This window comes from Macaca thibetana, chromosome 5, assembly GCF_024542745.1.
Source record: "Macaca thibetana thibetana isolate TM-01 chromosome 5, ASM2454274v1, whole genome shotgun sequence".
NCBI lineage: Eukaryota > Metazoa > Chordata > Mammalia > Primates > Cercopithecidae > Macaca > Macaca thibetana.
Window position 1 is genome coordinate 49845010 of NC_065582.1, and position 25478 is coordinate 49870487.

The 25478-nt window shown below is 43.6% G+C and overlaps 2 protein-coding genes across 17 annotated transcripts in view; one reads left to right on the plus strand and one right to left on the minus strand.

Annotated features, from left to right (window-relative positions):
- Positions 1–25478, plus strand: part of NDUFC1 (NADH:ubiquinone oxidoreductase subunit C1) — an 829703-nt gene that overhangs the window by 422842 nt on the left and 381383 nt on the right. The window lies entirely within an intron of this gene.
- The window catches only part of MGST2 (microsomal glutathione S-transferase 2), a 38824-nt gene that overhangs the window by 8522 nt on the left and 4824 nt on the right, over positions 1–25478 (minus strand). For 3 of the 4 annotated variants that reach the window (XM_050790262.1, XM_050790265.1, XM_050790264.1), the window contains exons 2-3: positions 17614–17713; positions 328–398 (exon numbers count right to left, since the gene is read on the minus strand). In XM_050790262.1, the coding sequence (XP_050646219.1) occupies positions 328–398; positions 17614–17713 (171 nt within the window). The remainder of the gene's footprint in view (positions 1–327; positions 399–17613; positions 17714–25478) is intronic. The other variant, XM_050790266.1, reaches the window with a different exon arrangement.

Here is a 25478-nt window from a genome sequence, read left to right on the forward strand (position 1 = left end):
GGCGGGAGTGCAGTGGCACGATCTCAGCTCACTGCAGCCTCCACCTCCTGGTTCAAGTGATTCTCCTGCCTCGGCCTCCCGAGTAGCTGGGATTACAGGCATGCGCCACTACGCTCAGCTAATTTTTGTATCTTTAGTAGAGACAGGGTTTCACCATGTTGGCCAGGCTGGTCTTGAACTCCTGACCTCAGGTGATCCGCCCACCTGGGCCTCCCAAAGTGCTAGGAATATAGGTATGAGCCACCATGCCTGGCCATATATCCGCTCCTTAATCATTTAAGCACCATAGTCATCATTAGAACACAGTTGACTGTATTTTAACATTACCTTGGTTGAAATACCACCCAGCCATCCACAATGTAATTATGAATATAGGATAAAACTCCACACAGTTTTGTCTGTGGAAAAAAATAAAGACATAGGTTATTTTATGAGAAAACTTTACACTGAAGCATTGATTTTTCATCTAGAGGTAAATGTTCGCCTATTTTAACAAAAGTAATATAAGAACTTACAAAAGAGTTTAAGTGACCTTTACATTTAAAATCAATCTTTCAAGGTTAAACATTGTTTAAACCTCAGAGCAGGGCCAAGAATCATTCTCCTACATATAAGTTGCCAGTAGTAGAAGTGAGTCATAGCACTTTTCCAAAAGACAGGCCTCCTGAGCCTAAAGATCACTCCATATCTTATCTGAAGAACTTAAGAGATTACTCAATTCATATTCAAGAGATTTCTTATTTTAAAAATTCCCTCACATCCATTGCCTTCTACTTGAGTTACCCAGAACATTACAAAATGGTCTTTAAATAATTCCCTTAAAAATCTCCTGAAGTAAATGAGTGAGCATATTCATTCCCATTTTATGGAGGAATAAACTAAGGCCTGAGAGCCCAGACCAACATGCATTGCAGAGAACCAAAGATAGACAGCATCCACCTCTAGATTCCAAAGCTCTGTCCTAATGTCAAGTCATATTGCCTCTATTCATAGAAGACTTGGATGGAAAATCTGACACTAATTTAAGCAAAAGGGAATAGTTCTCTGGGAACTATAATTAATTCATCTGCATCTAACAAAAGGGAAAAAGATGAATTATATTCATCCTCCCTCCTAAGGTATACCTCCCAAGTGATCTTGGTTAGGTTGGCCAAGCTCTTTGCTGACAATTTCACCACCAGAAAGAACTTTAACATAATGTGTGATGAGGTCTTGAGTAGATCCTGGTGGAAGGTCATAGTCTACAGGATTGTAAATGATCCCATATCTTTCCTTCAGTAAGCCTCAAAGCTTGAATACTTAGTATTACAAGGCAATTGATCTAGAAATAGATGATGCTGGTTGTTGAAGACCTAGGTCTTTTAGCCTGGGTCACCATAAGTGATCTATTTTCTCTGAATTTAAAAAAAAAAAAAAAAAAAGCATAATTACGAAGCATAATTCTTCCCTCATTCTCCATAATCCCACAGAAAATTGTGTCTAGGTCAATTCAACTTTATCAGCTTATGCCTCAACTACATGGGAAAAAACTCCCCAATAATAACTCAGTCATCTTTTAAAGCTAGGTAAGAAACATGCATAATTAACAAGTTCAGTGCTCACAGAAAGACGTGGCTGAGGTAGAGTCCTGAAGCACATATGGAAAATTTTAACCCCACCAGCAAAGACAACAGCGCGGTTACCCACACACATCTCTAAGAGCCAGGAGGGTGACCATCAGTCCCCTAAAAAATTGGAAATGGGGCCGGTCGCGGTGGCTCAAGCCTGTAATCCCAGCACTTTGGGAGGCCAAGACGGGCGGATCACGAGGTCAGGAGATCGAGACCATCCTGGCTAACACGGTGAAACCCCGTCTCTACTAAAAAATACAAAAAATTAGCCAGGCGAGGTGGCGGGCGACTGTAGTCCCAGCTACTCGGGAGGCTGAGGCAGGAGAATGGCGTAAACCTGGGAGGCGGAGCTTGCAGTGAGCTGAGATCCGGCCACAGCACTCCAGCCTGGGTGACAGAGCGAGACTCTGTCTCCAAAAAAAAAAAAAAATTGGAAATGGATAATATGAATGCAAAATTGCTTTCTTCTTCCTTTTTGGACTGTTGTCATTACCACCCAAAAGGCCACTAGTGACCCAAGGAATGTCTTGTCTAAAGCCTAACACTGATAATCTCACAAACCGTAACTACAACTTTCTAGAACTCACAGAAGTAAACAAAGTTTTTCCTCCTGCTGTTTCTCGTTCTTGGCATGATTTTGCTTCTGATGGTTGTCTTTCCATTAACGTCTTTTTGGGTGGCGAGGATAGCGTCAGTGAAAACATACTTGATAAAATTCGTACTTTATATTACAACTATGCAAAGAATAAACAGCGTTCCCAGGTTTCTTTTTCCTTGGCTAAATCCATAGACCTGTTTCCCACGAGGTAAATGGAGTAGCAGCAGAGGAAGGCTCTAGTCCTTTCACACTCACTGAAATTTTATATGAACTTTTTTGGAAACATAACACAACTGTTCCATCATTTATTGTTTTGTAATACACCTTAAATTATTCCAAATGTAAGCATCAAGTTTTTCCACAACATATTTTTATTCAAAATTAGGTGTGATAAGATTGTTTTAAAAGCACCTTCAAAAATAGCCCAGGTTAGCCTTCATAAAAGTCTAATTACTTAGAGGTTTTTCTAGTGTCCTTGGCTTGGCATCTGGGAACAAAGAGATAATATTGTATAAGAATGTCCTAACTATGTAGAAACCACACTGCAGATGGCAGAAGCTCTTTGGGTGTCTGTCCACATTAGTTGATAGGCATGTGTGCTTTTGTGTCTCTTATCTGAAAGAGGAAGAAGGCCTTTGAGCAAGGAGAAAGGAAATAAAAATAGAGGGGATGTTTTGGAGTTCCCCCTGCTGCCCCCACAAGCTAGGGAACTAGTTTCACACCTAATGGGAAACCAGAGACCAGAACAGACGCTAACGGATCGTCCTCATGAAAAGCTTGGTGAGATTCCAGACACAAGCGGTGCCATGCCTCAGATGACAGAAGAGACAAAGTCAGGGAGAGTCACACCCTTAATCTCCCTCTGCCACAGACCCAGAGCAGCTCCTGGCGGTGGTGGAAGGCACTCCAGAACCTGGGGAGGGTACTGTACTCACAGAGGACTGGGGAGCAGGACAGTGGCACAGCCCCTCCCTTCAATTGCTTGCCAGCGGGAGCTGTGTTCCTGGGCACATCCCCTGTATTCCCAGAAGGAATTGGGAAGATGCGGAACGGGGGTGCTGGGATCCTGGGTGAGCAGCAGGTGGCTAGAAGTCATTGAGATTTAGGCAAGGATGTGATTGCAACTGCATTTGTGCTCACAGATGGCAAGACCTGGAGTACTGGAGCAGCTTAGCACCATATCTCTGCACCTTTCTTTCTCAAGAAATAGGCCCTTTGTCCCCTACAAGTGGCTGGTCACTGCTGAGCTCACCCCAACCTCACGTTCCAGCTGTGCTCATTGTATTTTCACCCTGGTCCCTCTTTTGCTGACCTGCCTCAAGCCTTAGTCCCTCGGAAATAAGACTTTGCCCATTTCTTCCTATCATCTCTCAGAGATTGAAAATAATTATGTGACCGCCAGTTGGGTGCCCTGTTTGTTGCCGACAGTCTTCCCTGCTGCCTGCCTGGTGAAAGCACCAAGTATTGCTTGGCCTTGAAATACCTGGAATCCCATTCTACCTGCTAATTGTCACCTCCTCCAGTCCCTCCGCCATGTAACCGCATCCTTCTGCCTGATTCTGGGTCCCTCCAGGCCTGGATGGTATCCCCACAATAACACGTCCTCAGTAAGCTGTCAGCAGGCATGTTTAACTCAAGGGGACCAAACTCTGAAAATTACTTCCTGACAATCCTGTCAGTGGCTAATTACAGTTTCACTGACATGAAAACCAACATGAAAATAATGTATAGCCTCTTTTAAGTCATGAAGGCAGATATATTCTATCCTCTTATTACAGGGGATCCTCAGGAAAATTTCCCAAATGGAACAGCAAACAGCCTGCAGCAGCTGTCAATTTCCCTGCCTGTGAGAACAGGGGGTATAGTTGATTATGACCACTGTCTCCTCTCCTGCATGTCCATATTGGAGAAACAGGCTGTCCATGGGAAAACAGGCTGTGTCTACTCATTCCCTGGTGAGAGCCCTCTTTGAACAATCCCATGCTCCTTTGATATGGAAGCTTCCCATGAAAGCGATCTTCATTTGTCTGGGACTGAGGAATTTAGGGGGACATGGAGCTTTAAGTGCTAAAACTGGGTAAGACCCAGAAGCACTGGAAAGAGTTGGTCACTCTAAGGGACAGTCCAGTGGGCACTGTGGAGATTGAGTAGTTAAAGCTGCTGAGACCCCTTGTTGTCCATCCCAATACCATGGAGCCTGGGCCCTGGGGGCTCAGGACTACTGTGCATTCCCACCTGGATCTGGTAGCCAGGAGCAGTGAGGATGGCCCCAAACTAAGTGCTATTTGGGCCTTGTCTCAGTCAATAAGTATACTACAAAGTTTATGTTATTTGGGGGTGGGGAAAAGAATCAAATTGTGGCCTGGCAGCTCCAAATCTGGCAGTTCCTTCAACACTACTCTCCAAACTTTTCTGATTGCATAGCCCTAACAGTTGCACAGCCCCATAAAAATATGCACACATCCTCCTGTAGCAGAGGAGGCCCTTACAGGACCGTACTTGAGCAGGACATGAACTTCCACTGTGTTAAACCATGGAAAATCTGGGATTTATCTATTAGCACAGCTAATACATTCAACTGGAAAAGAATATCATATTCATTATAAAACAAACATAAAAATTAAAGGATGGAGGGCCAGGAAGCTGGTTCATGCCTATAATCCTGGGCCTTTGGGAGGCAGAGGCAGGAGGATCATTTGAGCCAGGAGTTTTGAGGCCAGCCTGGGCAACACAGTGAGACCTCATCTCTATAAAAACATAAAAATTTTTTTAAAAAATTTAGGGCTGGCCGGGCGCGGTGGCTCAAGCCTGTAATCCCAGCACTTTGGGAGGCCGAGACGGGCAGATCACAAGGTCAGGAGATCAAGACCAGCCTGGCTAACACGGTGAAACCCCGTCTCTACTAAAAAATACAAAAAACTAGCCGGGCGAGGTGGCGGGCGCCTGTAGTCCCAACTACTCGGGAGGCTGAGGCAGGAGAATGGCGTAAACCCGGGAGGCGGAGCTTGCAGTGAGGTGAAATCCGGCCACTGCACTCCAGCCTGGGCAACAGAGCGAGACTCCGTCTCAAAAAAAAAAAAAAAAAAAAAAAAAAAAAAAATTTAGGGCCAGGAGCAGTGGCTCATGCTTGTAATCCTAGCACTTTGGGAGGTCGAGGCAGGTGGATCACTTGACGTCAGGAGTTCAAGACCAACCTGGCCAATATGGTGAAACCTTGACTCTATTAAAAATACAAAAATTAGCCGAGCATGGTGGCACGTGCCTGTAGTCCCAGCTACTCAGGAGGCTGAGGCAGAAGAATCGCTTGAACCCAGGAGGCGGAGATTGCAGTGAGCCAAGATCACACATCTGCACTCCAGCCTGGGCAACAGAGCAAGGCTCTGTCTCAAAAAAAAATTTTTTTAATTAAAGGATAGGATTTTAAGAATCAGTATAAACAGATGCTCCAATATTTTCCTCACCCTCCCAGTGGATTACTTAGTGTATTCCTTCAATGTGGGCACATCACTTGGGAGACCTGTGGCCTAAAACTTTTTATGAATATTTTTCTATTTGACGGTGTCCAATGAACACAATATGCAACTTTGCTTGCAACAACTTTGTTCAGAAAATATGAAACATTCTCCTAAGGGAAAACCTCATGAGCCATTTCTAATGCCATGCTCATAGTAGATCTTTTTCTAAATAAAAACAGACAAAGCAATTCAAAGGAGGTTTGCTTCTTGCAGGTTTTTTGTTTGCTCCTGATTCTTTCTCCTCTTGTTTAGGTGACTCACTGAAGCAGTGGGCTGCACACTGCCATGAGCCGCTTGCACTCTGAATGGATGACCTGGCCTTGGTCTTCTGACTTTGGCCCCGGGCGGTCTTTTGGATGATTACACTGACTGGGATCAGAGCAACAGGTTAATATGCTCAGAAAAGGCTTGGGATGAGAGGTTGCTGGAGTTAATCTTTTTATAGAGATGTGTAACTGTCTAAATTGCTCCTTGTCAAGTAACTCTGAGTGGGGACACAATAGGTAGGTGGTGGCTGGTGGCAGGAGGGCATGAGTCCCACCACTGCCCTTCAGTGTTGCTGCTTGTAGGGAACCCGAAGAGCATGCAGGGAAGGGAGATTTGCATTTCCTCTGCATCCCAGCTCCTTCTTGTCCCCTGATCACTTGGAGAATCTCCCGGCTTATGTGACAGATGCTGCTTGGTATCTGCAAGGACAATGGAGTTTGAGGAGCTCATCACACAGAGTCACTCCGTCATTTTGGGAGATCCCTTTTTATTTTTTTCTTTTTTTTTTTTTTTTTTGAGATGGAGTCTTACTCTGTCACCCAGGCTGGAGTGCAGTGGCGTGATCTCAGCTCACTGCAACCTCTGCCTCCTGGGTTAAAATGATTCTCCTGCCTCAGCCTCCCGAGTAGCTGGGATTACAGGCAGGTGCCACCACGCCCAGCTAATTTTTGTATTTTTTAATAGAGATGAGGTTTCACCATGTTGGCCAGGCTGGTCCTGAACTCCTGACCTCAAGTGATCCACCCGCCTTGGCCTCCCAAAAGTGCTGGGATTACAGGCATGGGCCACTGCACCCAGCCCCTAGCCCTTTATGAAAAGTGAGGGGATAAGGGCATCTAGTGCTTTCTGCTATTGTCCATGATGGTTACGCTTGTAAGAAAATAGTAATATGTTTACTGTCTCTTTTTCTTCTACTTTTTTCCACTCATTGCAAAAGTCAGTGGCCCACATTAATGTAATCTTATAGTTGCAGAATATCTGAGAAATCACTATTCTTGTAAATTTTCCTTTCTCCATAGTTTTTAGACATGCATTAAGGTCACTCGTTTTAATTTCCAAATTTCAGAATCAGAATTCAAAATGACATTGAAAAGTTAATAAAATGTAAAACAAAAAAAACCAAAAAAACCCAGAATCACAGTAGAGTGAGAAGAGGCTAATATTTCTAAAGGGTACCAAGATCCACGATGATTAGGCTTACCTGTGCCTTGTGGCAGGTTAATTTTGGAATAGGAACTGAATAATTCAGCATTAAGCAAATAGGAGTGCATTCGCAAAAACTAAGAGGCAATTCTTCTGCCTTTACCAGCACCAAAGAAAGAATTATTATACTAGATACACATCTAGACTCCAGGTTTAGAAAGAATATTAAAAATTTTTGTCTAAAGAGAACTAAAATTTCTAAATGGTTGGAGAAAAAAAGGTGAAGAATTAGTGCTCCCTAGCCTCAAAATCCAAAAGATGAAAGATGCTTAATAATGGTCTTTCAGCACATGAAAAGGAGTGAGGTCAGCAGCTATTCTCCCCTTCCAGTGAAGGCAGAATCAGAGGAAATGTATTTAAATTGCAAGAAGATCGATTTATTACTTGGATCTACTTTTTAGATTTTATAAAATGACTTTCCTCTAAAGGGATCAAGGTGCTCAGATTAGACAAGATAGAATTTTCTAAGTTCAGCAATAACATAAAGGAACGGTCCTTGGTGAAATTATAGTTACTATTTTCACAATTTTAAAAAATTGTGAAAGACAGCAAGACTCTAGAGACTGTCATCTGTAAGTCGTCTCCTGTAAGGAAGGGAAGGGAAGAGGAAGTGGGTGGAGATTCTAAGGAGCCCAGGGCTAGTAACTCAGAAAGGCTGGACTCCGTATCAGCTCTGCTCACAAATAGATACCTAGCCTGAGATGACCTTCGAACAAGAAACAGTCCTTTAGGATCAGTGAACCTTGAAGTGACTGCTGATGAGATGTCGAGGTCCACCTAAAGATAGAATTAGTCATAACTTTGGGCTTCTTGGCTATGCTGAGGGCAAAATCAGCAGGAGAAAAGAGTAGGGAAAAGGCCAGACCTCTAAGCGATAAGTCCTTCCAAAGAGGCAAAGGGAAACCAGCGCTTCTGGTCCAGGAGGGCCAGAAAAGACAGTGCATTCCTCCTCCAGGAAAAAGAACAGATAACCAAGTAGGCTTTGGACTGAACTGTTATTCCAGGGAATTCTGCTCTAACTACTTCAGAGAAAGTCTAAATGGCTTTGCAAGCAATGACTCTGATCTGGTTTGGCCTGATTCATCCTACACCATAGAATCTAAGGCAAAAATTGGGCTAGGGCTGTGGAAAATTCAAAAAGAAATTCGAAGTATGGAGTGGAGCCATCCCCAATCATTCTTCAGTGAGAAACCAGGGGAACAACTGCTGTGTGGTTGCTCAAGGTATTTCCTGGCTCCAAATCTGTCCTGATTATTGATCGTCATTTTTTAACCACTCTCTGTTCTACCATGATTAATCCAACAAAGCAAAACATTTCTAACAAGGAAACTGGGTTTGTATACAGTACTTACTTTATAAATAGTAACTGGAGAGAAATACTTGGAAGTGGTGTTCAGTTTTATTCCTGGGACAAGAGGATTCCAGATATAGAAGAGGAGGGAGAGCAAAATAACTTCAAAGAAAGTCAAATTTGTGGAAACTATGAGAATAAAAATAGAACCAAGAAGTGGCCCAGGGACTTAGCCTACTGGATACCCAGTAGTTTCCAACAAGAAATTTTCAGATCATGAAAGACAAAGTGGGAAGATCTGGAATTTCTTCCTGTGATGATTTTTATAAATAGCATAGTGTCTCCCAAACTTCAAGCATTAACCTAACACTGTCAAAGTTTTAGCCTTTTAATGTAGCACTATCTTTCTACAAATCAGCTTCTTTTTGCTGAAATTAGGAAAAAACAAATTTTATATTATTACAAGTGCGGACAGAGTATAACTTTCTAAATAAAGGATAAGTATAAAAATAAACCCAATGAAAACAAAAAGTTACTAAAATTCTAGTTAGACACTATTGATTGCTGAAGGCTCTGAGCATGAGACTCTTTCTCTGTTGAATAGGGTATAAACCAAAAATTAAATTCTAAGGCCCCCCAGCCATCTGAATGGACTTCCTCCCCAGCCGGGGCTCTTTTAAAATTTAACCTGAGAGGCTGTTTCAGGTCATGATGGAAAGTGAGAGTCGGACATACCCCCTTATACCTCTTCAGCATTAACAGCAACACGGACTTTAAGTCTGATAAGAAACATTTTACAAGCTATTCTCTCTGAAGCCTAGTATCTGAAGGCTTCCTCTGCAAATAAGAACTTTGGTCTCCATAATCCTTTATCTTAACCCAGACATTCCCTTCTGCTGATCCCAGGTCTTTAGATAAACTCAACCAGTTGTCAACTAGAAAAAATTTTAAATCTACCTTTAAGCTGGAAGCCCCCTGCCCCCACCCCACCCCACTTCACATTGTCCCACTTTTCTGGACAAAACCAATGTATTTCTTAAATGTATTTTATTGAAGTTTCATATCTCCCTAAAATGTATAAAGCCAAGTTGCTCCCCAACCAAACTGGGCACGTGTTCTCAGGACCTCCTGAGGGCTGTGGCATGGGCTATGATCACTGATATTTGACTCAGAATAAACCTCTTCAGGCTGGGTGTGGTGGCTCATGCGTGTAATCCCAGCACTCTGGGAGGCCGAGGAGGGTGGATCACTTGAGGTCAGGACTTTGAGACCAGCCTGGCCAACATGGTGAAAACCTGTCTCTACTAAAAATATAACAATTAGCCGGGTGTGGTGGCACGTGCCTGTAGTCCCAGCTACTTGGGAGACTAAGGCAAAAGAATTGCTTGAACCCAGGAAGGGGAGGTTGCAGTGAGCCAAGATTGCGCCATTCCATGCCAGTCTCAGCGACAGAGTGAGATTCTGTCTAAAAAATAAATAAATACATACATAAATCTCTTTAAGTATTTTATAGCGTTTGACTCTTTTTGTTGACAAGGGAAAATGGGTGTGCACAGGATGTCAAAAACATGTGGTGATGACTTCCTGCTAAACGTGGCAGATAGAACCCATATTCATTTCTCCTCACTTCTGCAGCTTCACTAAAATGCTGGTAAAAGAAAAAAAAAATAGATATAAGTAATCAAGAACAAAGAGAATGAGAGCAGATCACAAGAATAAGAGAGAGGAAGTGAAGGTGATCTGGCTGCAACATCGGTCACCCCATCAATTGCCAGGTTGATTCAGCTGATCTGGCTGGCTAGGTGGGTGTTCCCTTCCTCCCTCCCCACTCCATGTGTGTCCCTCCCAAAGCTGCATGCTCAGTCAAAGAGGACGGCCATCCTCGATACAGGAGGACCAGTTTTCAGTCAAGGGTATATGAGTAGCTACGCCCTCCTGCTAGAACCTCCAAACAAGCTCTCAAGAGTGGAAGAGAGACATTAGCAAATTTGTGCAGGAAAGACAGCATATGGAGGAACAGTGGCTGGACTGGTAGAGTGCAGAAAGCCGAAACCTACGTGCCTGCTGAAGGAAGAAGCAATGAAGACTGAGACCATCCTTACCCCAGAATCAAAAGAAGCTCAGGAATTGGGCACCCCACGTACCTTAGAGGCCAAAGGCTGGAACATAAGAGTGGTTGAAAGACTGAATAAGGAGGGCTTAGCTGCCCTCCACCTATGCTTCCCACTCCTGAGCCCCACCCTGCTCCCCATCACAGGAGGTGGGAGGCTTATTGCCTGGAGAAACAGAACCAGAGGCTATTGGGGACTTCAGGAACAATAGAGGGTGGGGGTAAAATTCTGTCCTAAAAACAGTCAGAATCTGCATGCTGCACACTGCACAGTCGAAAAACCTTCTTGTCTTTACCTACTGCACTCTCAAAAGTCAGGCCTATTATCCTATCTCCAACCCTCTTTCCTTCAACTGCTGAAGGAGATTTAAAGAGTTGTCTCTAGAGAAACCGAGTGGTACCAGAAAGATTACCTACAGATACTTTGGGGGTTCTCCAGAAAAAAGCTGCCTCCTGACCAATCGTAAGCCCCAGCCATGCACATAGAGCTTCCACATCACTCTCTAATGCCTCTTTCTTAACAGCCAGTTGAGAATTATTAATACCTGATGTTTGGGTAAAACCCCTAAGATCTCCTTTATTCAGATCTTTCTGCAGGACCCTTGTCATCATCTTGACCTCCTAATGCCATCAGGGCTCAGTCCTCTTTTCTTCTTTACCTACTGATATGGTTTGGCTGTGTCCCCACCCCAGTCTCATCTTGAATTCCCATGTGTTGTGGGAGGGTCCTGGCAGGAGTAATTGAATCATAGGGGCAAGTCTTTCCCATGCTATTCTTATGACAGTGAATATGTCTCACAAGATCTGATGGTTTTAGGCCGGATACGGTGGCTCATACCTGTAATCCCACCACACTTTGGGAGGCCAAGACAGTCGGATCACCTGAGTTCAGGTATTCGAGACCAGCCCAGTCAACATGGTGAAACCCTGTGTCTACTAAAAGTACAAAAAATGAGCTAGGCATGGTGGCAGGCACCTGTAATTCCAGTGCTCAGGAGGCTGAGGCCCAAGAATTGCTTGAACTTGGGAGGTGGAGGTTGCAGCGAGCCAAGATTGCGGCCACTGTACTCCAGCCTGAGCGACAGAGTGAAACTCCACCTCAAAAAAAAAAAAAAAAATCTGATAGTTTTTAAAAGAGGCATTTCCCCTGCACAAGCTCTCTTTTTTTGCCTGCTGCCATCCATGTAAGATGTGACTTGCCTTTCTCCATGATTGTGAGGCTTCCCCAGCCACATGGAACTGTAAGTATAATTAAACCTCTTTGTTTTTTAAATTGCTCAGTCCCCGGTACGTCTTTATCAGCAGCGTGAAAACGGAATAATACACCTACACACACTCCCCTAAGTGATTTTATCCAGTCTCATGGCTGTAAATCATCTTCCTGTGCCAATGACTCCTGAATTTATATTTCCAGCTCAGATCTCTGTCTTAAAATGCAGATTTTTTTATCCAGCTGCCTCTCTGCTTGGAGATGTAACCAACAATGTATTTGTCAGTTTATGATGCAATCATAAACAATCCAAATAGCTTAGTAGATCATAATGCTTAAGGCCTCTCCTTGATGGTAGCATAAGCCACATCTCAAACACAACACGTCAAGACCGAACCTCCTAATACTTCCCCAAAACCGCTTCTCCTGCAGCCTTCTCTGTCTCAGATCATCACAACATCATCCTTTGGGATGGATGCTCAGGCCAATAATCCAAGAACCATTCTTGACTGTTCTCACACTTCACATTCATTATGTCAGAAAATTCTATTGAGTCTACCCTCAAAATATATCCAGAACCTGACCACTTGCCATCATTTCACTGCTATCTCCCTGGCTCTAGCTGACAGAGACAGGAGACAGCCAAGGGTCCCTGGTGAAACCCCACCCTCAACTCTAAAAAAGCCTGAAGGCTGAAAGGCCGGACTGCTCATCCAGCATGAAACCCGCCACCCTGAGGGAGAAGTGCCCCTGTTCCCCCACCCTTTCCAGACTGATTCTTCCTGAATAAAGCCCGCAGGCTCACTGGGGGAACGGGGAGGAGCCACAAGAAGTTCACACCTTGTGCAGGGGGAGGAGCCTGGTCTCCAGCTCGTGGATGGTGACCTGGAATCAACCTGCGAGGCAGGGGCCTGTGAGTAGGACCCCCTCTCGCTTTGCTGAGACTTTCTTTTTCTTTTGTTTTTTCCTTTACATCCAATAAATTCTGCTCTACTCACCCTTCAATGTGTCAGCACGCCTAATCTTTCCTGGCCATGTGACAGGAACCCAGTTTTAGCTGAACTAAGGAGCAAAAATTCTGCAACACAGCTACCATCATCTCTATATAGCTTTCTAAATGAATTTTGTGCTTCTACCAATGCCTCCATACAGACTCTTCTCAGCAAAGCAAACAGAATTCTCCTTTTAAAATATAAGACCGCCGGGCGCGGTGGCTCAAGCCTGTAATCCCAGCACTTTGGGAGGCCGAGACGGGCGGATCACGAGGTCAGGAGATCGAGACCATCCTGGCTAACACAGTGAAACCCCGTCTCTACTAAAAAATACAAAAAACTAGCCGGGCGAGGTGGTGGGCGCCTGTAGTCCCAGCTACTCGGGAGGCTGAGGCAGGAGAATGGCGTAAACCCGGGAGGCGGAGCTTGCAGTGAGCTGAGATCCGGCCACTGCACTCCAGCCCTGGGCGACAGAGTAAGACTCCGTCTCAAAAAAAAAAAAAAAATAAATAAATAAATAAATAAATAAAATATAAGATCATGTCACTCTTTGCTTAAAACCCTGTCATGACTTTCCATTTCACTCAGAGAAAAGCCAAAGTCCCCTACAGTGGCCTTTAAGGCCCAGTGTGACGCAGCCATCTCTGACCTCTCTGACTTGACCTCCTCCCACTCCCTGCCAGGCTCCTCCTCTGCAGCCCCCTGACCTCCTGACTAACCCACTAGGTGTATCCCCAGTTAAGGGCTTTTCCCTGACTATTCTCTCTGACCCAAGAGCTCTTTCTCTACATGTTCACAAATGCCATCTTCTCAGCAGGACCTACATCCATGGCCCTATTGGACATCACAAACCACCAACTCACCCCCCAGGAACCCATCCCATACCCTCTTACAATGCTATCTTTTTTTGTTTTCTTTTTTTTAGCACCGATTACCTTCTAACATAATATATGATGTTCTCTTTTATTTTGAGTTGGAGTCTTTCTCTGTTGCCCAGGCTGGAGTATAGTGGCATGATCAAAGCTCACTGAAGCCTTGAACTCCTGGGCTGAACCAGTCCTCCCACCTTAGCCTCCCAAGTAGCTAGGACTACAGGTATGCACCCACACGTGGCTAATTTTTTAATTTTTTTTTCAATAGAGAGAGCGGGCTCTTGTTATGTTGCCCAGGCTGCTCTTGAACTTCTGGTCTCAAGCAGTCCTCCCATCTGGGCCTCCTGAGTCCCTGGGATTACAGGTGTGAGCTACTATACCCAGCTTATATTATTTTCTTATAATATCATCTGCTTATTGTTTATTTTCTGGCTTCCTCAGCAAACTCCAAGAGGGCAAGGATTTTTGTCGGATTTGTTCATGGATCTAGGCCAAGCTATGACAACAATGCCCAGTACACAGAGGTGCTCAATAAATATTTAATGGGTAAATAATAAATACAAATGAAAGACAAAGGCAAAAAAATACAAGAAGATACTTGGAAGAAACAGAAATGTTACAGAGAATTTTTTAAATAACTAAAATCCTCAAATATGAGAGAATCAACTGCATCAATGAAATAAAAAAATGATGGCTTAACATCAGTACCAACAACTAAAAAACAATCCGAGAATAAAAATAAGTTACTGGAAATTAAAATTATGATATCTGAAATTTCAATAAAAAGTTAGAAGTTGAAGAAATTCCTCTGAAAGAACAAAAATTCAAAAATATGAAAACCTGAAGATAAAAGAAAACTAGAGGATCAGTCCTGGAGGTTAACACACAACTAGTGTGTGTTTTAAGAATGAAAGAACAGAGAAAATGAAGGAGAGGAAATTTGGGGGAAAAAATAATATTTAAAAATATTCTGGGCCAGGAGTAGTGGCTCACACTTGTAGTCCCAGCACTTTGGGAGGCTGAGGTGGGCAGATTGCTTGAGCCCAGAAGTTCGAGACCAGCCTGGGCAACAAGGTGAAACCTCATCTCTACCAAAAAATATAAATATTAGCAGGGCATGGTAGCACGGACCTGTAGTCCCAGATACTAAGGAGGCAGAGGTAGGCGGATTGCCTGAGCCTGGCAGGTCAAGGCTGCAGTGAGCTGAGATCATGCCACTGTACTTCAGCCAAGGCGACAGAGTGAGACCCTGTCTTAAAACTAAAAAAAATTCTAAAACAGAAGGACGGGAGTTTTCAGGCTGTGAAAAGGCCTCACCTGGGGTTGAGCACAGTGAAGAAAAAGTCTCTCAACAAGCACAATGCTATTAACATCTTGGGACAGCAGGCCGGGCAAGATCCTGAAGCTTCCATAGTTTCCAAACAAAAGGTCCAGAATCAGAATAGCACAGAACATTTCAATAATATCAACGGAAACTAGGAAGTCATGAAGCAAACTTTTTCAAAAACTCTGAGGGTAAGGATTTCTAATACAGAAATGTATGTAACCAAGCCATCCCTTAACTGTGAGGCAAGATAAAGGTGCATTTTCAGATATGTGAAGTCTCAAAACTTTACCAAACATTCACCCTCTCTCAGGAAGCTTCTGAAGGGCACACTTCACTAAAATAAGAGAGAAGGCCAATAAACAGGAAAACAGGAGGCCCAGGAAATCCAAATCAGGAGAGTATAAGGGAAATTTCTAGGATGGTGACAGGAGTCCCAGGACAGCAGCTGTGCAGCAAGCACCAAGAGCATCCCGCAGCTTGGAGCAAAAAGTGGAGGACTCAGGCAGAAATGACTTCAAGACAGAAAAACGTATTACTAGATTATCTAATGCATTTGAATGTAATGAAAGGAGATTTTCAGTTCTGCAGAAGATTTGGGCATGAAACTAAGCAAACAAAGAAATAAAGAGACAATTATTAACCCTAGGGGAAAAAAAATTGCACAAGAAGGAAATGTAACCACAGTATACTATATGGCTCTGCTTTCAACATTATTTTCTTAATCACAATAATATAAACATTGGCTATTGGTTTAACTCAACAGAGTGATATAATGTTACTGGAAGGATGAGGTAAGGAAAAGAGGAAGTAAAGGAGCATGAAATTCTTTCTTCCATGAAAAGAAGCCAATTGACAATGTCTAAAATTTGTGAATCAATAAATAGCAGTGAAAGTATAATGTTTAGAAATACAGAAGTAAATACCCAAAGTAGTAGTCAAAAGGGGTTATCTCTAGGAATAGAGGGTGAGGGGAGGTAGGGACAAGAAAGAGTTATTTGTTGTCATAAAACCTGTAATTCCACTTTATTTTCAGATCATGTACATGTATAACTTTGATAAAAATAAACATTAATTTTGAGGTGTGGGACATGCTGGCTCCAAACCAATACTTTCCACTTGATATAAACATAAGGATTCAAAGATAATTGAGATGAGAATGACTCCTCATCATGTAGTTCAATGTCATTTAAAACCAAGTCTACACACCTCTTACAATTATCTCGTGTACTCCCGGTGGTATTCATCCCACACTTTCAAGCCTAGGGAGTAGTCTGTAAAACCCGCCTTGGAGCAAGTGGGTAATCAAGAGACCACTGTTATCATCTCAAGGACCAAGGCCTGCCAAAATTGATTCAAGATGTAATAAAAAGCCTGCCTAGTCCAATAATCATTAAACAATGCAAATCCCATAATTTAAAAATTTTCCACAAGAAAAACATCAGGCCCAGATTATTTTAAGGCAAGTTCTATACAACCTTGAAGGAATACACTCTTCCAACCTCATTAAAATTCTCTGAGAAGAGGCTGGGCACAGTGTAATCCCAGCAATTTGGGAGGCTGAGGTGGGCGGATCGCAAGTTCAGGAGATCGAGACCACCCTGGCTAACATGGTGAAACCCTGTCTCTACTAAAAACACAAAAAATTAGCCGGGCATGGTGGCAGTCGCCTGTGGTCCCAGCTGCTTGGGAGGCTGAGGCAGGAGAATGGTGTGAACCCGGGAGGCGGAGTTTGCAGTGAGCCGAGATTGCGCCACTGCACTCCAGCCTGCATGACAGAGTAAGACTCCATCTCAAAAAAAAAGAAAAGTTATCTGAGAAAATAGAACAGGATGCTTCCTCCAACTCATTTGAGACTAGGTTCATCTGTATCAAAATGAGACAAGAACCAGACAAGAAAGGCAAAGTACAGGCCAATCTCACTAGTAAACATAAATGAAAAACCCCAAGATTGTAACAAAAGAACCCAATGATGTATCAGTAGTGATGCATGAAATGTTTCTTAAAGCACTTATTTTGGGGGATGAAATATAAAAGACGCCCTAGCATTCTTGCAGCAGGCAAGTTCATGATGTTTATGGTGGAACATTCTGTGTGGGTCTGAAAAAACAAGAGCACAAGATGATCAAAAACATGGTGCATGCATGTGAGCTGGCAAGCTTTCTCATTCTTACAGGTTTCTGATTTTAAGAAATGGTTCACAGAGAAACTGGCAGAAGATTAATCCTGATCTACCCCTGTTTTGAAGTAGGGAGGAAAAAATAAGATAGAAAATTGTAGCATAACTAATCCAACTTCAGACTGTTGTGGTCTCACAAGGCTCCAGGGGGCCTCTTTGACCCAGTGACCCTGCTTGGGAGACACAGCAGTCCCTCCTGAGATCCCAGCCTTTTCTGTAAATACACCCTGCTGAATTGGTAATAGATGTGGGCAGAGACTTCATGTCCCGAACCCTTCAAACTTTATGGATTCTGAGAACAGTCTTGGCTGCGAAGAGTGACTTGTTATAACTAGATATTGCACATGAACTTAGGGTCTTCTCCATACCCCTTTCCCCTAGTCAGGAATTGTGTCTCTATGAAAGGCACAGATCCATGAAGGGTGGAAGAAGCATTACTTACTGTGCCCGAAATACTCTCTCAAACTCTGGTGACCCAGTGACTGCTGGGGGTGTAACTTTGTATTTTAATCTTGCCTTTCCAACTTGCAAAGCAAAATAACCTGCAAATAAAGGGAAATGTTGCGTTAAAGATGGGGCACATCATTAGTCATTAGCGAAATGCAAATTTACATCACAATTAGATAGTACTACATACTTATTAGAATGTTTAAAATCAAAAAGACAGATGATAGCAATTAAAAAAGACAGACAGGAGAGGATATGAGAACAACTGAAACTTTCATACAATGCTGGTGGGAATGTAAAATGGTACAACCACTTTGAAAAACAGTTTGGAAGGGAGTCTTTTAGTTAGACGTACCTCCAATGTATAACCCAGTCATTCCACTCATAGGTATCTCCCTAAGAGAAACGAAATTGTATGTCCATACTCTAGGGGCCAAAGCCCTTGGCCCCCTGGAGGTTCACTGAAAATCACTGACATGAGGCAGATTAATTAACAGAAGTTAAAAGAAAGATCACACACATTTATTTCATATGTATACATAGCAGCCTTCAGAACAAAGACCCAGCCCCACAGTGAGGTACAGAAATTCATATGCCATCTTGAGGCTACAGAAATGTGATAGGAAAATAAATCTCAGGACCCCAAAATCACTAAGCCAAGGGAAAAGTCAAGCTGAGAACTCCAGCAGGCAAACCAGCCTCCCATTTTAATTCCTAAATAAGATAGCTACAAAATACAAATTGCCCACAAGGAAACGCTTATCTTCACAGGTGCTGTGAAAGTCATCCCTCTGCTCACCTGAGACAAATGCATATCTGATTGCTTAAGTAAAAATGCGCCGGTCAGTGGCTCACGCTTGTAATCCCAGCACATTAGGAGGCTGAGGCGGGTGGATCACCTGAGGTTGGGAGTTAGCGAGACCAGCCTGACCAACATGGAGAAACCCTGTCTCTACTAAAAATACAAAAAATTTGCCAGGCATGGTGGTGCATGCCTGTAATTCCAACTACTCAGGAGGCTGAGGCAGGATAATCACTTGAACCCAGGAGGCAGAGGTTGCGGTGAGCCGAGATCACGCCATTGCATTCCAGCCTGGGCAACAAGAGTGAAACTCCATCTTAGAAAAAAACAAAATGCAGATTCACTGAGCCAGACTAAATTGTGTATTCAGTGAAAGGCTTATCAAGGACTCAAAAAATGTAACCTTTATCTCTTATCTATCTATGACCTGGAAGCCCCAGTTTTCCTGAGTTTTCCTGCCATACCTGAACCAAACCAATGTACATGTTGCACATATTGATTGATGTCTCATATCCCTCTGAAATGTATAAAAGCAAGCTGTACCCTGACCACCTTGGGCACATGTCATCAGGACCTCCTGAGGCTGTGTCACGGGCATGTCCTTAACCTTGACAAAATAAACTTTCTAAATTGGTTGAGACTTATCAGATATTTTGGGTTCAGAGAAACAATGCAGGCTCAGAACATGGCCAAAAAAACAGATTATGGTGGTAAGTCAGGTTTTAGTGGCAAGACAGGATATGGGAGGGGAAGAAGAGGAGGCTCAGCTAGCCGAGGGGGTCATGTTATGCAGATGAAATCTCACAGATGGTAGCCCCTCAGAGAAAATAGATGGTAAGTGTTCCTTCCAGATCTTTACAGGTGTCAGACTCCATTAATCTCTCCCAGATCTGGACAAGGGAAGGCCTGGCTGCATTAACGGAGATTCTCCACAATGCAAAGTTCCCCTACAAAAAAACAGCTTTGCAGGGCCATTTCAAAATCTGTCAGAGAAATCTATCTTGGGTAAAATATTTTTATTTCCTTCAGTACAAAGAATTGTACACAAATATTCACAGCAGCTTTGTTTGTAACAGGAACAACTCTGTGATGGCTAATTTTATGCATCAACTTGGCTAGCATATGGTGCCTAGCTGTTTGGTCAAACACCAGCCTAAATGTTGCTGTGAAGGTATTTTTTTAGATGTGATTAATATTGAAATCAATTGATTTGGAGTAAAGCAGATTACCCTCCTTAATGTGGGTGGGCCTCATCCAATCAGTTGAAGGCCCTAGGAGGTAAGACTGAGGTCCCCCAAAGAGAAAGGACTTCTGCCTCCAGACTCCCTTCAACACCAGATTGTAACATCAACTTTTGCCTACCAGCCTTTCCTGCAGATTTCAGACTTGCCAGCCCCCACAGTTGTGTGAGCCAATTCCTTAAAATAATTCTCCGTGTGTGTGTGTCTATGTGTGAGTATATGTATTGATTCTGTTTCTCTGGAGAACCCTGACTCATATGAGTGTCCATCAACAACTGAGTAGATAAATAAACCATGATAGAGCCATACAATGGGATACTACTTAACAATAAGAAAAAGGAATAAACTATTGATAACTCCCAAAAATGAGTGAATCTCAAATTATGCTGAATGAAAGCAAGGATTTTTTAAAAAGAGTACTACCATATAATTTCATTTATATAAAATTCTCAAAATGCAAATGAATCTATAGTGACATAAAGATTGCCTGGAGATGAGGAGGCCAGGAGGGAGGGGCCACTAAAGAGAGCAAAGACCACCTGGTGCCCATGAAGCTGACCATCCAGAGGCCGAACTCCTCATCCGAGGAGTTTAGAAGTAATTGATCTTCCCTATATCTAAAGCCAGTTTCAGGCTTCTTTCCCTAAAATTTGTATGTAACTAGACTTTCTCTACCTCTATACGTCGCTGGAATGCATGCATGACGAAACTCATTGTGCAACCCTTGCTGACATTACGACACCAAAATGTCTACAAATGTAATCATTCATCATGACATTCATGGCTAATATGGACCAAATTACCCCTAAGCTCTTGCTTTAAGGTCCATAAATACCCCTAAGGAAAATCCCCCCCCCACCCCCAGCACACTCAGTCCTCTCGCTGAGGCAGCCCGTTGCATTCTTCTGCAGCTTTCTCTCAATCTAATAAAACTTTCCTGTTCAAACCTATACTGTTGTCGGTAAATTCTTACTCCGTGTGGGCCAATCACTTTCCATTGCCAGGGCTCTGATACCCTTTACAAGGTAACTTTGGGGATGATGGCTCCCTGCCTGCCGAGGTTTCCCTGTTATAAAACAGTATGACTTTCTTCTCCTTCATTTCATTAGATAATCAACTCTGATGCCTGGGTCCACCTTCATCTTGTGATGAGTTCTGTGGACTTCTTTCACTTCCGCATCCACACTTCCTCCTCTGTCAGTTTTTGAGCCCTCAATAGGTCTTGCCTCCTGTCCTTAACTTCCTCTTTTTACCCCATAATAAACTTCTGGCATTCAAACTGGGCAAGGAACACTCTTAGGGACCTGCCAGCCACCTCAAGCATGGAAATAAAGAAAAACTCTTGAGTTCCTTCAAGGGAAGTTCCAAGCACCTTGCTAGCCTTCAGACCCGCTAAGCGAGAAGGTAATAATAGTTTAAATAATAGTCACCCAAATAAGATAGAGTTACAAGATGTTCGGTTCCCTATAGAAACTAAAGGCAACATCTTAACACAGGTTCTTAGTTGAACACAGGTTCAGAAACCAGGACCCCTACCAGATGGAAAATGCTGACCACTGTCACACAGACCTGAGCTAAGCGGGAACTGAGGACTGAATTCTGACCACCATTCCCTGTTCTAAATCTCCTCCTGAGGGGCCTGCAGAGAATCACACACACAGGTTAAACCTTGTGAAAGGAAAATAAATCTCGGGACCCCCAAATCACTAAGCCAAAGGGAAAAGTCAAGCTGGGAACGCATTGGACAAACCTGCCTCCCATTCTATTCCTAAATAAGATAGTCTCATTCTGCTGGAGTGCAGTGGCGTGATCTCAGCTCACTGCAATCTCCACCTCACAGGTTCAAGCAATTATCCTGCCTCAGCCTCCCGAGTAGCTGGGATTACAGGTATGTGCCACCACGCCCAGCTAGTTTTTTGTATATTTAGTAGAGATGGGGTTTCACCATGTTGGCCAGGCTGGTCTTGAACTCCTGACCTTAAGTGATCCACCCGCCTTAAATACATATTTGATTGCTTCCTTTGATTCAGTAAAAGGCTAGTCAGAAACTCAAAAGAATGTCTCCTATCTACCTATGACCTGGATACACACTTTGAATTGTCTCGCCTTTCCGGATTGAACCAATATACATCTGACATAGATGAATTGATGTCTCATGTCTCCCTAAAATGTATAAAACTAGGCTGTGCCATGACCACCTTGGGCACATATTGTCAGGACCCCCTGAGGCTGTGTCACAGGCACATCCTTAACCCTGGCAAAATAAAATTTCTAAATTGATTGAGACTTGTCTCAGATACTTTTTAGTTTAGAACCTTAACATTTCTTTCTGCTGACCCCAAGATTTTAGACAAAGCCTTGCTCCCTTAACCAACTGCAAACTAAAGAATCTCTGAATCCACCTGTGGCCTGTAAGCCCTTGTTTCAAGATATCCTGCCTTTTGGGGCCAAACCAAGGTATAACCTCCAAGGATTGATTTATTATTTTTCCATTACCTTCTGCTTTCCTGAAATGTACCCCTGCCTTTAAAAACCCTTGCTTGGGCCAAATCTGGTGGCTTACTCCTGTAAGCCAGAATGTTAGGAGGCCGAGGTAGGAGGATCCCTTGAGACTAGGAGTTCAAGACCAACCTGGGCAACATAGTGTGACCCTATATCTATAAAACAAATTTTAAAAACCCATTTAGGTGTGGTGGCTCACACCTGTAATCCCAGCATTCTGGGATGCTGAGGCAGGAGGACTGCTTAAGCCCAGGAGTTTGAGACCAGCCTGGATAACATAGTGAGACCCCATGTCTATACAATAAAAATACAAAAATACAGGTGTGGTGATGGTACACGCCTGTAGTCCCAGCTACTCAGGCTGAGTCAGCAGGATCACTTGAGCCGGGGAGGACAAGGCTGCAGTGAGCCAGGATCGCTGTACTCCAGACTGGGTGACAGAGCAAGACCCTGTTTCAAATAATAATAAAATAAATAAAATTGTAAAACCCTTGCCGGAAAGCAATTGGGGAGTTAGGGTCTTAAGCGTTAGCTGCCCAGTTCTCCTTGCTTGGCACCCTGCAATCAATGCCTCCCTTTCTGTCACTGCAAATCCTGGTGCTTGTGTTTGTTTCTGTGTGCTGGGTGAATGGGCCCACGTTCAGTTGGGTTACAGCACCTATTACTTCCCTTCACATTATTTCGTTCAGTTTTAGGTCCTTACCAGTTGTCTCCCCCACTATCCCCTTGTCTGACTTGTTTTAGTACCTCAATATCTGTTTCCCATGTGCTAATGTTTTAAAAATGGCTTCCTTTTAAAATTCCACACCAAGTGTGTAGTTTGGGTCTCTCCCTGTGTTAGAGTATTAGAGGCAATGTGTTTCCTATATGACCTCCCCTCTCATAAGAAGTCAATATTGATCCTGGTGTAGAAAGGGCTCTCAAAGCAGGCTCTTCCCTTCCACTAATTCCCTTTTGCTACAAAAAGCTGTTGTTTAGGATTTAAACATTGCCACTGAATATCTAAAGTGTGTAAATGCTGGCCGGCCCAGTAGCTGACACCTGTAATCCCAACACTTTGGGAGGCTGAGGCGAGCGGATCACTTGAGGTCAGGAGTTTGAGACAAGCCCGGCCAACATGGTGAAACACCATCTCTACTAAAAATACAAAAATTAGCTGGGTTTGGTGGTGCACACCTGCAGTCCCCGCTACTCGGGAGGCTGAAGCAGGAGATTTGCTGAAACCTAGGAGGCGGAGGTTGAAGTGAGCTGAGATCGCACCACTGCACTCCGAGTCAAAAAAAAAAAAAATGTGTGTAAATGCTTGGGATTGGAGTTTTTCTCATTCATACTGCAGCCTGAGAGAGCAGAGTGAGGAGAAGGAATGTACAGATGGGCCCTGACTGTCTCCAACCCTGGGCTCCATCCCTCCAGGGCAGCATCAGTCTGGAAAGGCCAACGACTCATGGACTCAGCTAAAGGGATTTGTTCTTTGAGGGGGAAATGAGGACTTGGCCACCCTGCACCTGCTATTACCATTGCTTCTAACATGCTTCACAGCCTTGCAGAAAATACTTGGTGCGTCTTCCTGTTTCCACCTATAAAATGGAAATAATGAAAGATATGTGCTCCTAGACTTATGAATTAGTAATGCACAAGAGACTAGAGCTTCAAAATGAGGCTGGTAGTAAGCAAACTTTAAAAATGCTATATTTTCCTATGCTAATTGCACCCAGTGGGCATCTGTTTGTGACACTAGCAAGTGTGAGGAATGAGCTTCAGTAAATGGAAGAGGTACTGAGATATCCCACCTACTCCCAGCCCAGCCCCAAGAAAGAGGATTCAGCTGGGCTCACCTTCAGCCCAAAGAGAGAGAAGCCCTTCTGTTCTCTCAGGTCAGGGGCCTCAGAGAGACTATGGCTATTTTTGGAATAATATGATGACAGTGGGGCCGGGTGCGGTAGTTCGTGCCTGTAATCCCAGCACTTTGGGAGGCTGAAGTGGGTGGATCACTTTAGGTCAGGCGATCAAGACCAGCCTGGCCAACATGGTGAAACTCCGTCTCCACTAAAAATACAAAAATTAGCCAGGTGCAGTGGTGTGTGCCTGTAGTCCCAGCTACTCAGGAGGCTGAGCTGGAAGAATCACTTGAAACCGGGAGGCAGAGGTTGCAGTGAGCCGAGATTGTACCACTACACTCTAGTCTGGGCCACAGAGTGAGTCTCCGTCTCAAAAAAACAAACAAAACAAAAACAAAAACAAAAATTAGCCAGGCATGGTGGCGTGCCTGTAGTCCCAGCTACTTGGGAGGCTGAGGCAGGAGAATTGCTTGACCTTGGGAGGCGGAGGCTGCAGTGAGCCGAGATCACACCACTGCACTCCAGCCTGGGCGACAGAGCAAGACTCTGTCTTAAAAACATATATACATGTATATGATGACTATATGATGAGAGTGGGGTGCTATTTCACCTTCTTTTCTGTAGTTTCAACTTTATTTCCCTTCTGAGTTCATTAAAACCTCTTGAAAATAATCTTCTTTTGCTTTGCCTGTCTTTCCTCTTTCCCTAGCTTTCTCCAGAGATACACATGTGCTGGGGAGAAACCAAAAATAAAATCCTGAGCCCCCAAACAACTGAACAGACTCCCTCTTGGCCAAGGGAACCCCAGAGAGACCTGAAAAACTGAATTCCGTGAGGGGAAGGGAGGTAGGACACACCTGGTTGTGCCCCCGCCCTTTTGGAGTTTAGGCACAACTGCCCAGGATTAAGGTTAAAATGGAGATCATAAGACTAACAAAGCCAGCTGCAGTAAGAAGACACCAACTTGTAGACAAGACCTAAGGCCTTGCAAGGCAATGGTTAACTTACGCCCTACAAGCCATCAAATCTCATTAGGCCAGTTCTTTTAAATTAACCCAGTGTGTGGCTTACTTTTCAACTGACTCTGGCATAGCATCACATGACAGATCTCTTTATTTTTTTTAATTTTTTTTTTTGAGATAGGGTCTCACTGTCACGCAGTCTGGAGTGCAGTGGCACGATCTCAGCTCACTGCAACCCATGGGTTAGAGCAATTCTCACACCTCAGCCTCCCAAGTGGCTGGGATTACAGGTGAGCGCTACCACGCTTGGCTAATTTTTTGTATTTTTAATAGAGACAGCATTTCATCATGTTGCCCAGGCTGGTCTTGAACTCCTGGGCTCAATCTGCCCACGTTGGTCACCCAAAGTGCTTGATTAAAGGCATGAACCACCATACCAGCCACCACCTTAATGTAAGCATTTCTTTGTGCTGAATTCAAGTCTTTAAACAAAGCTTTACTCCTTTAACCAATTG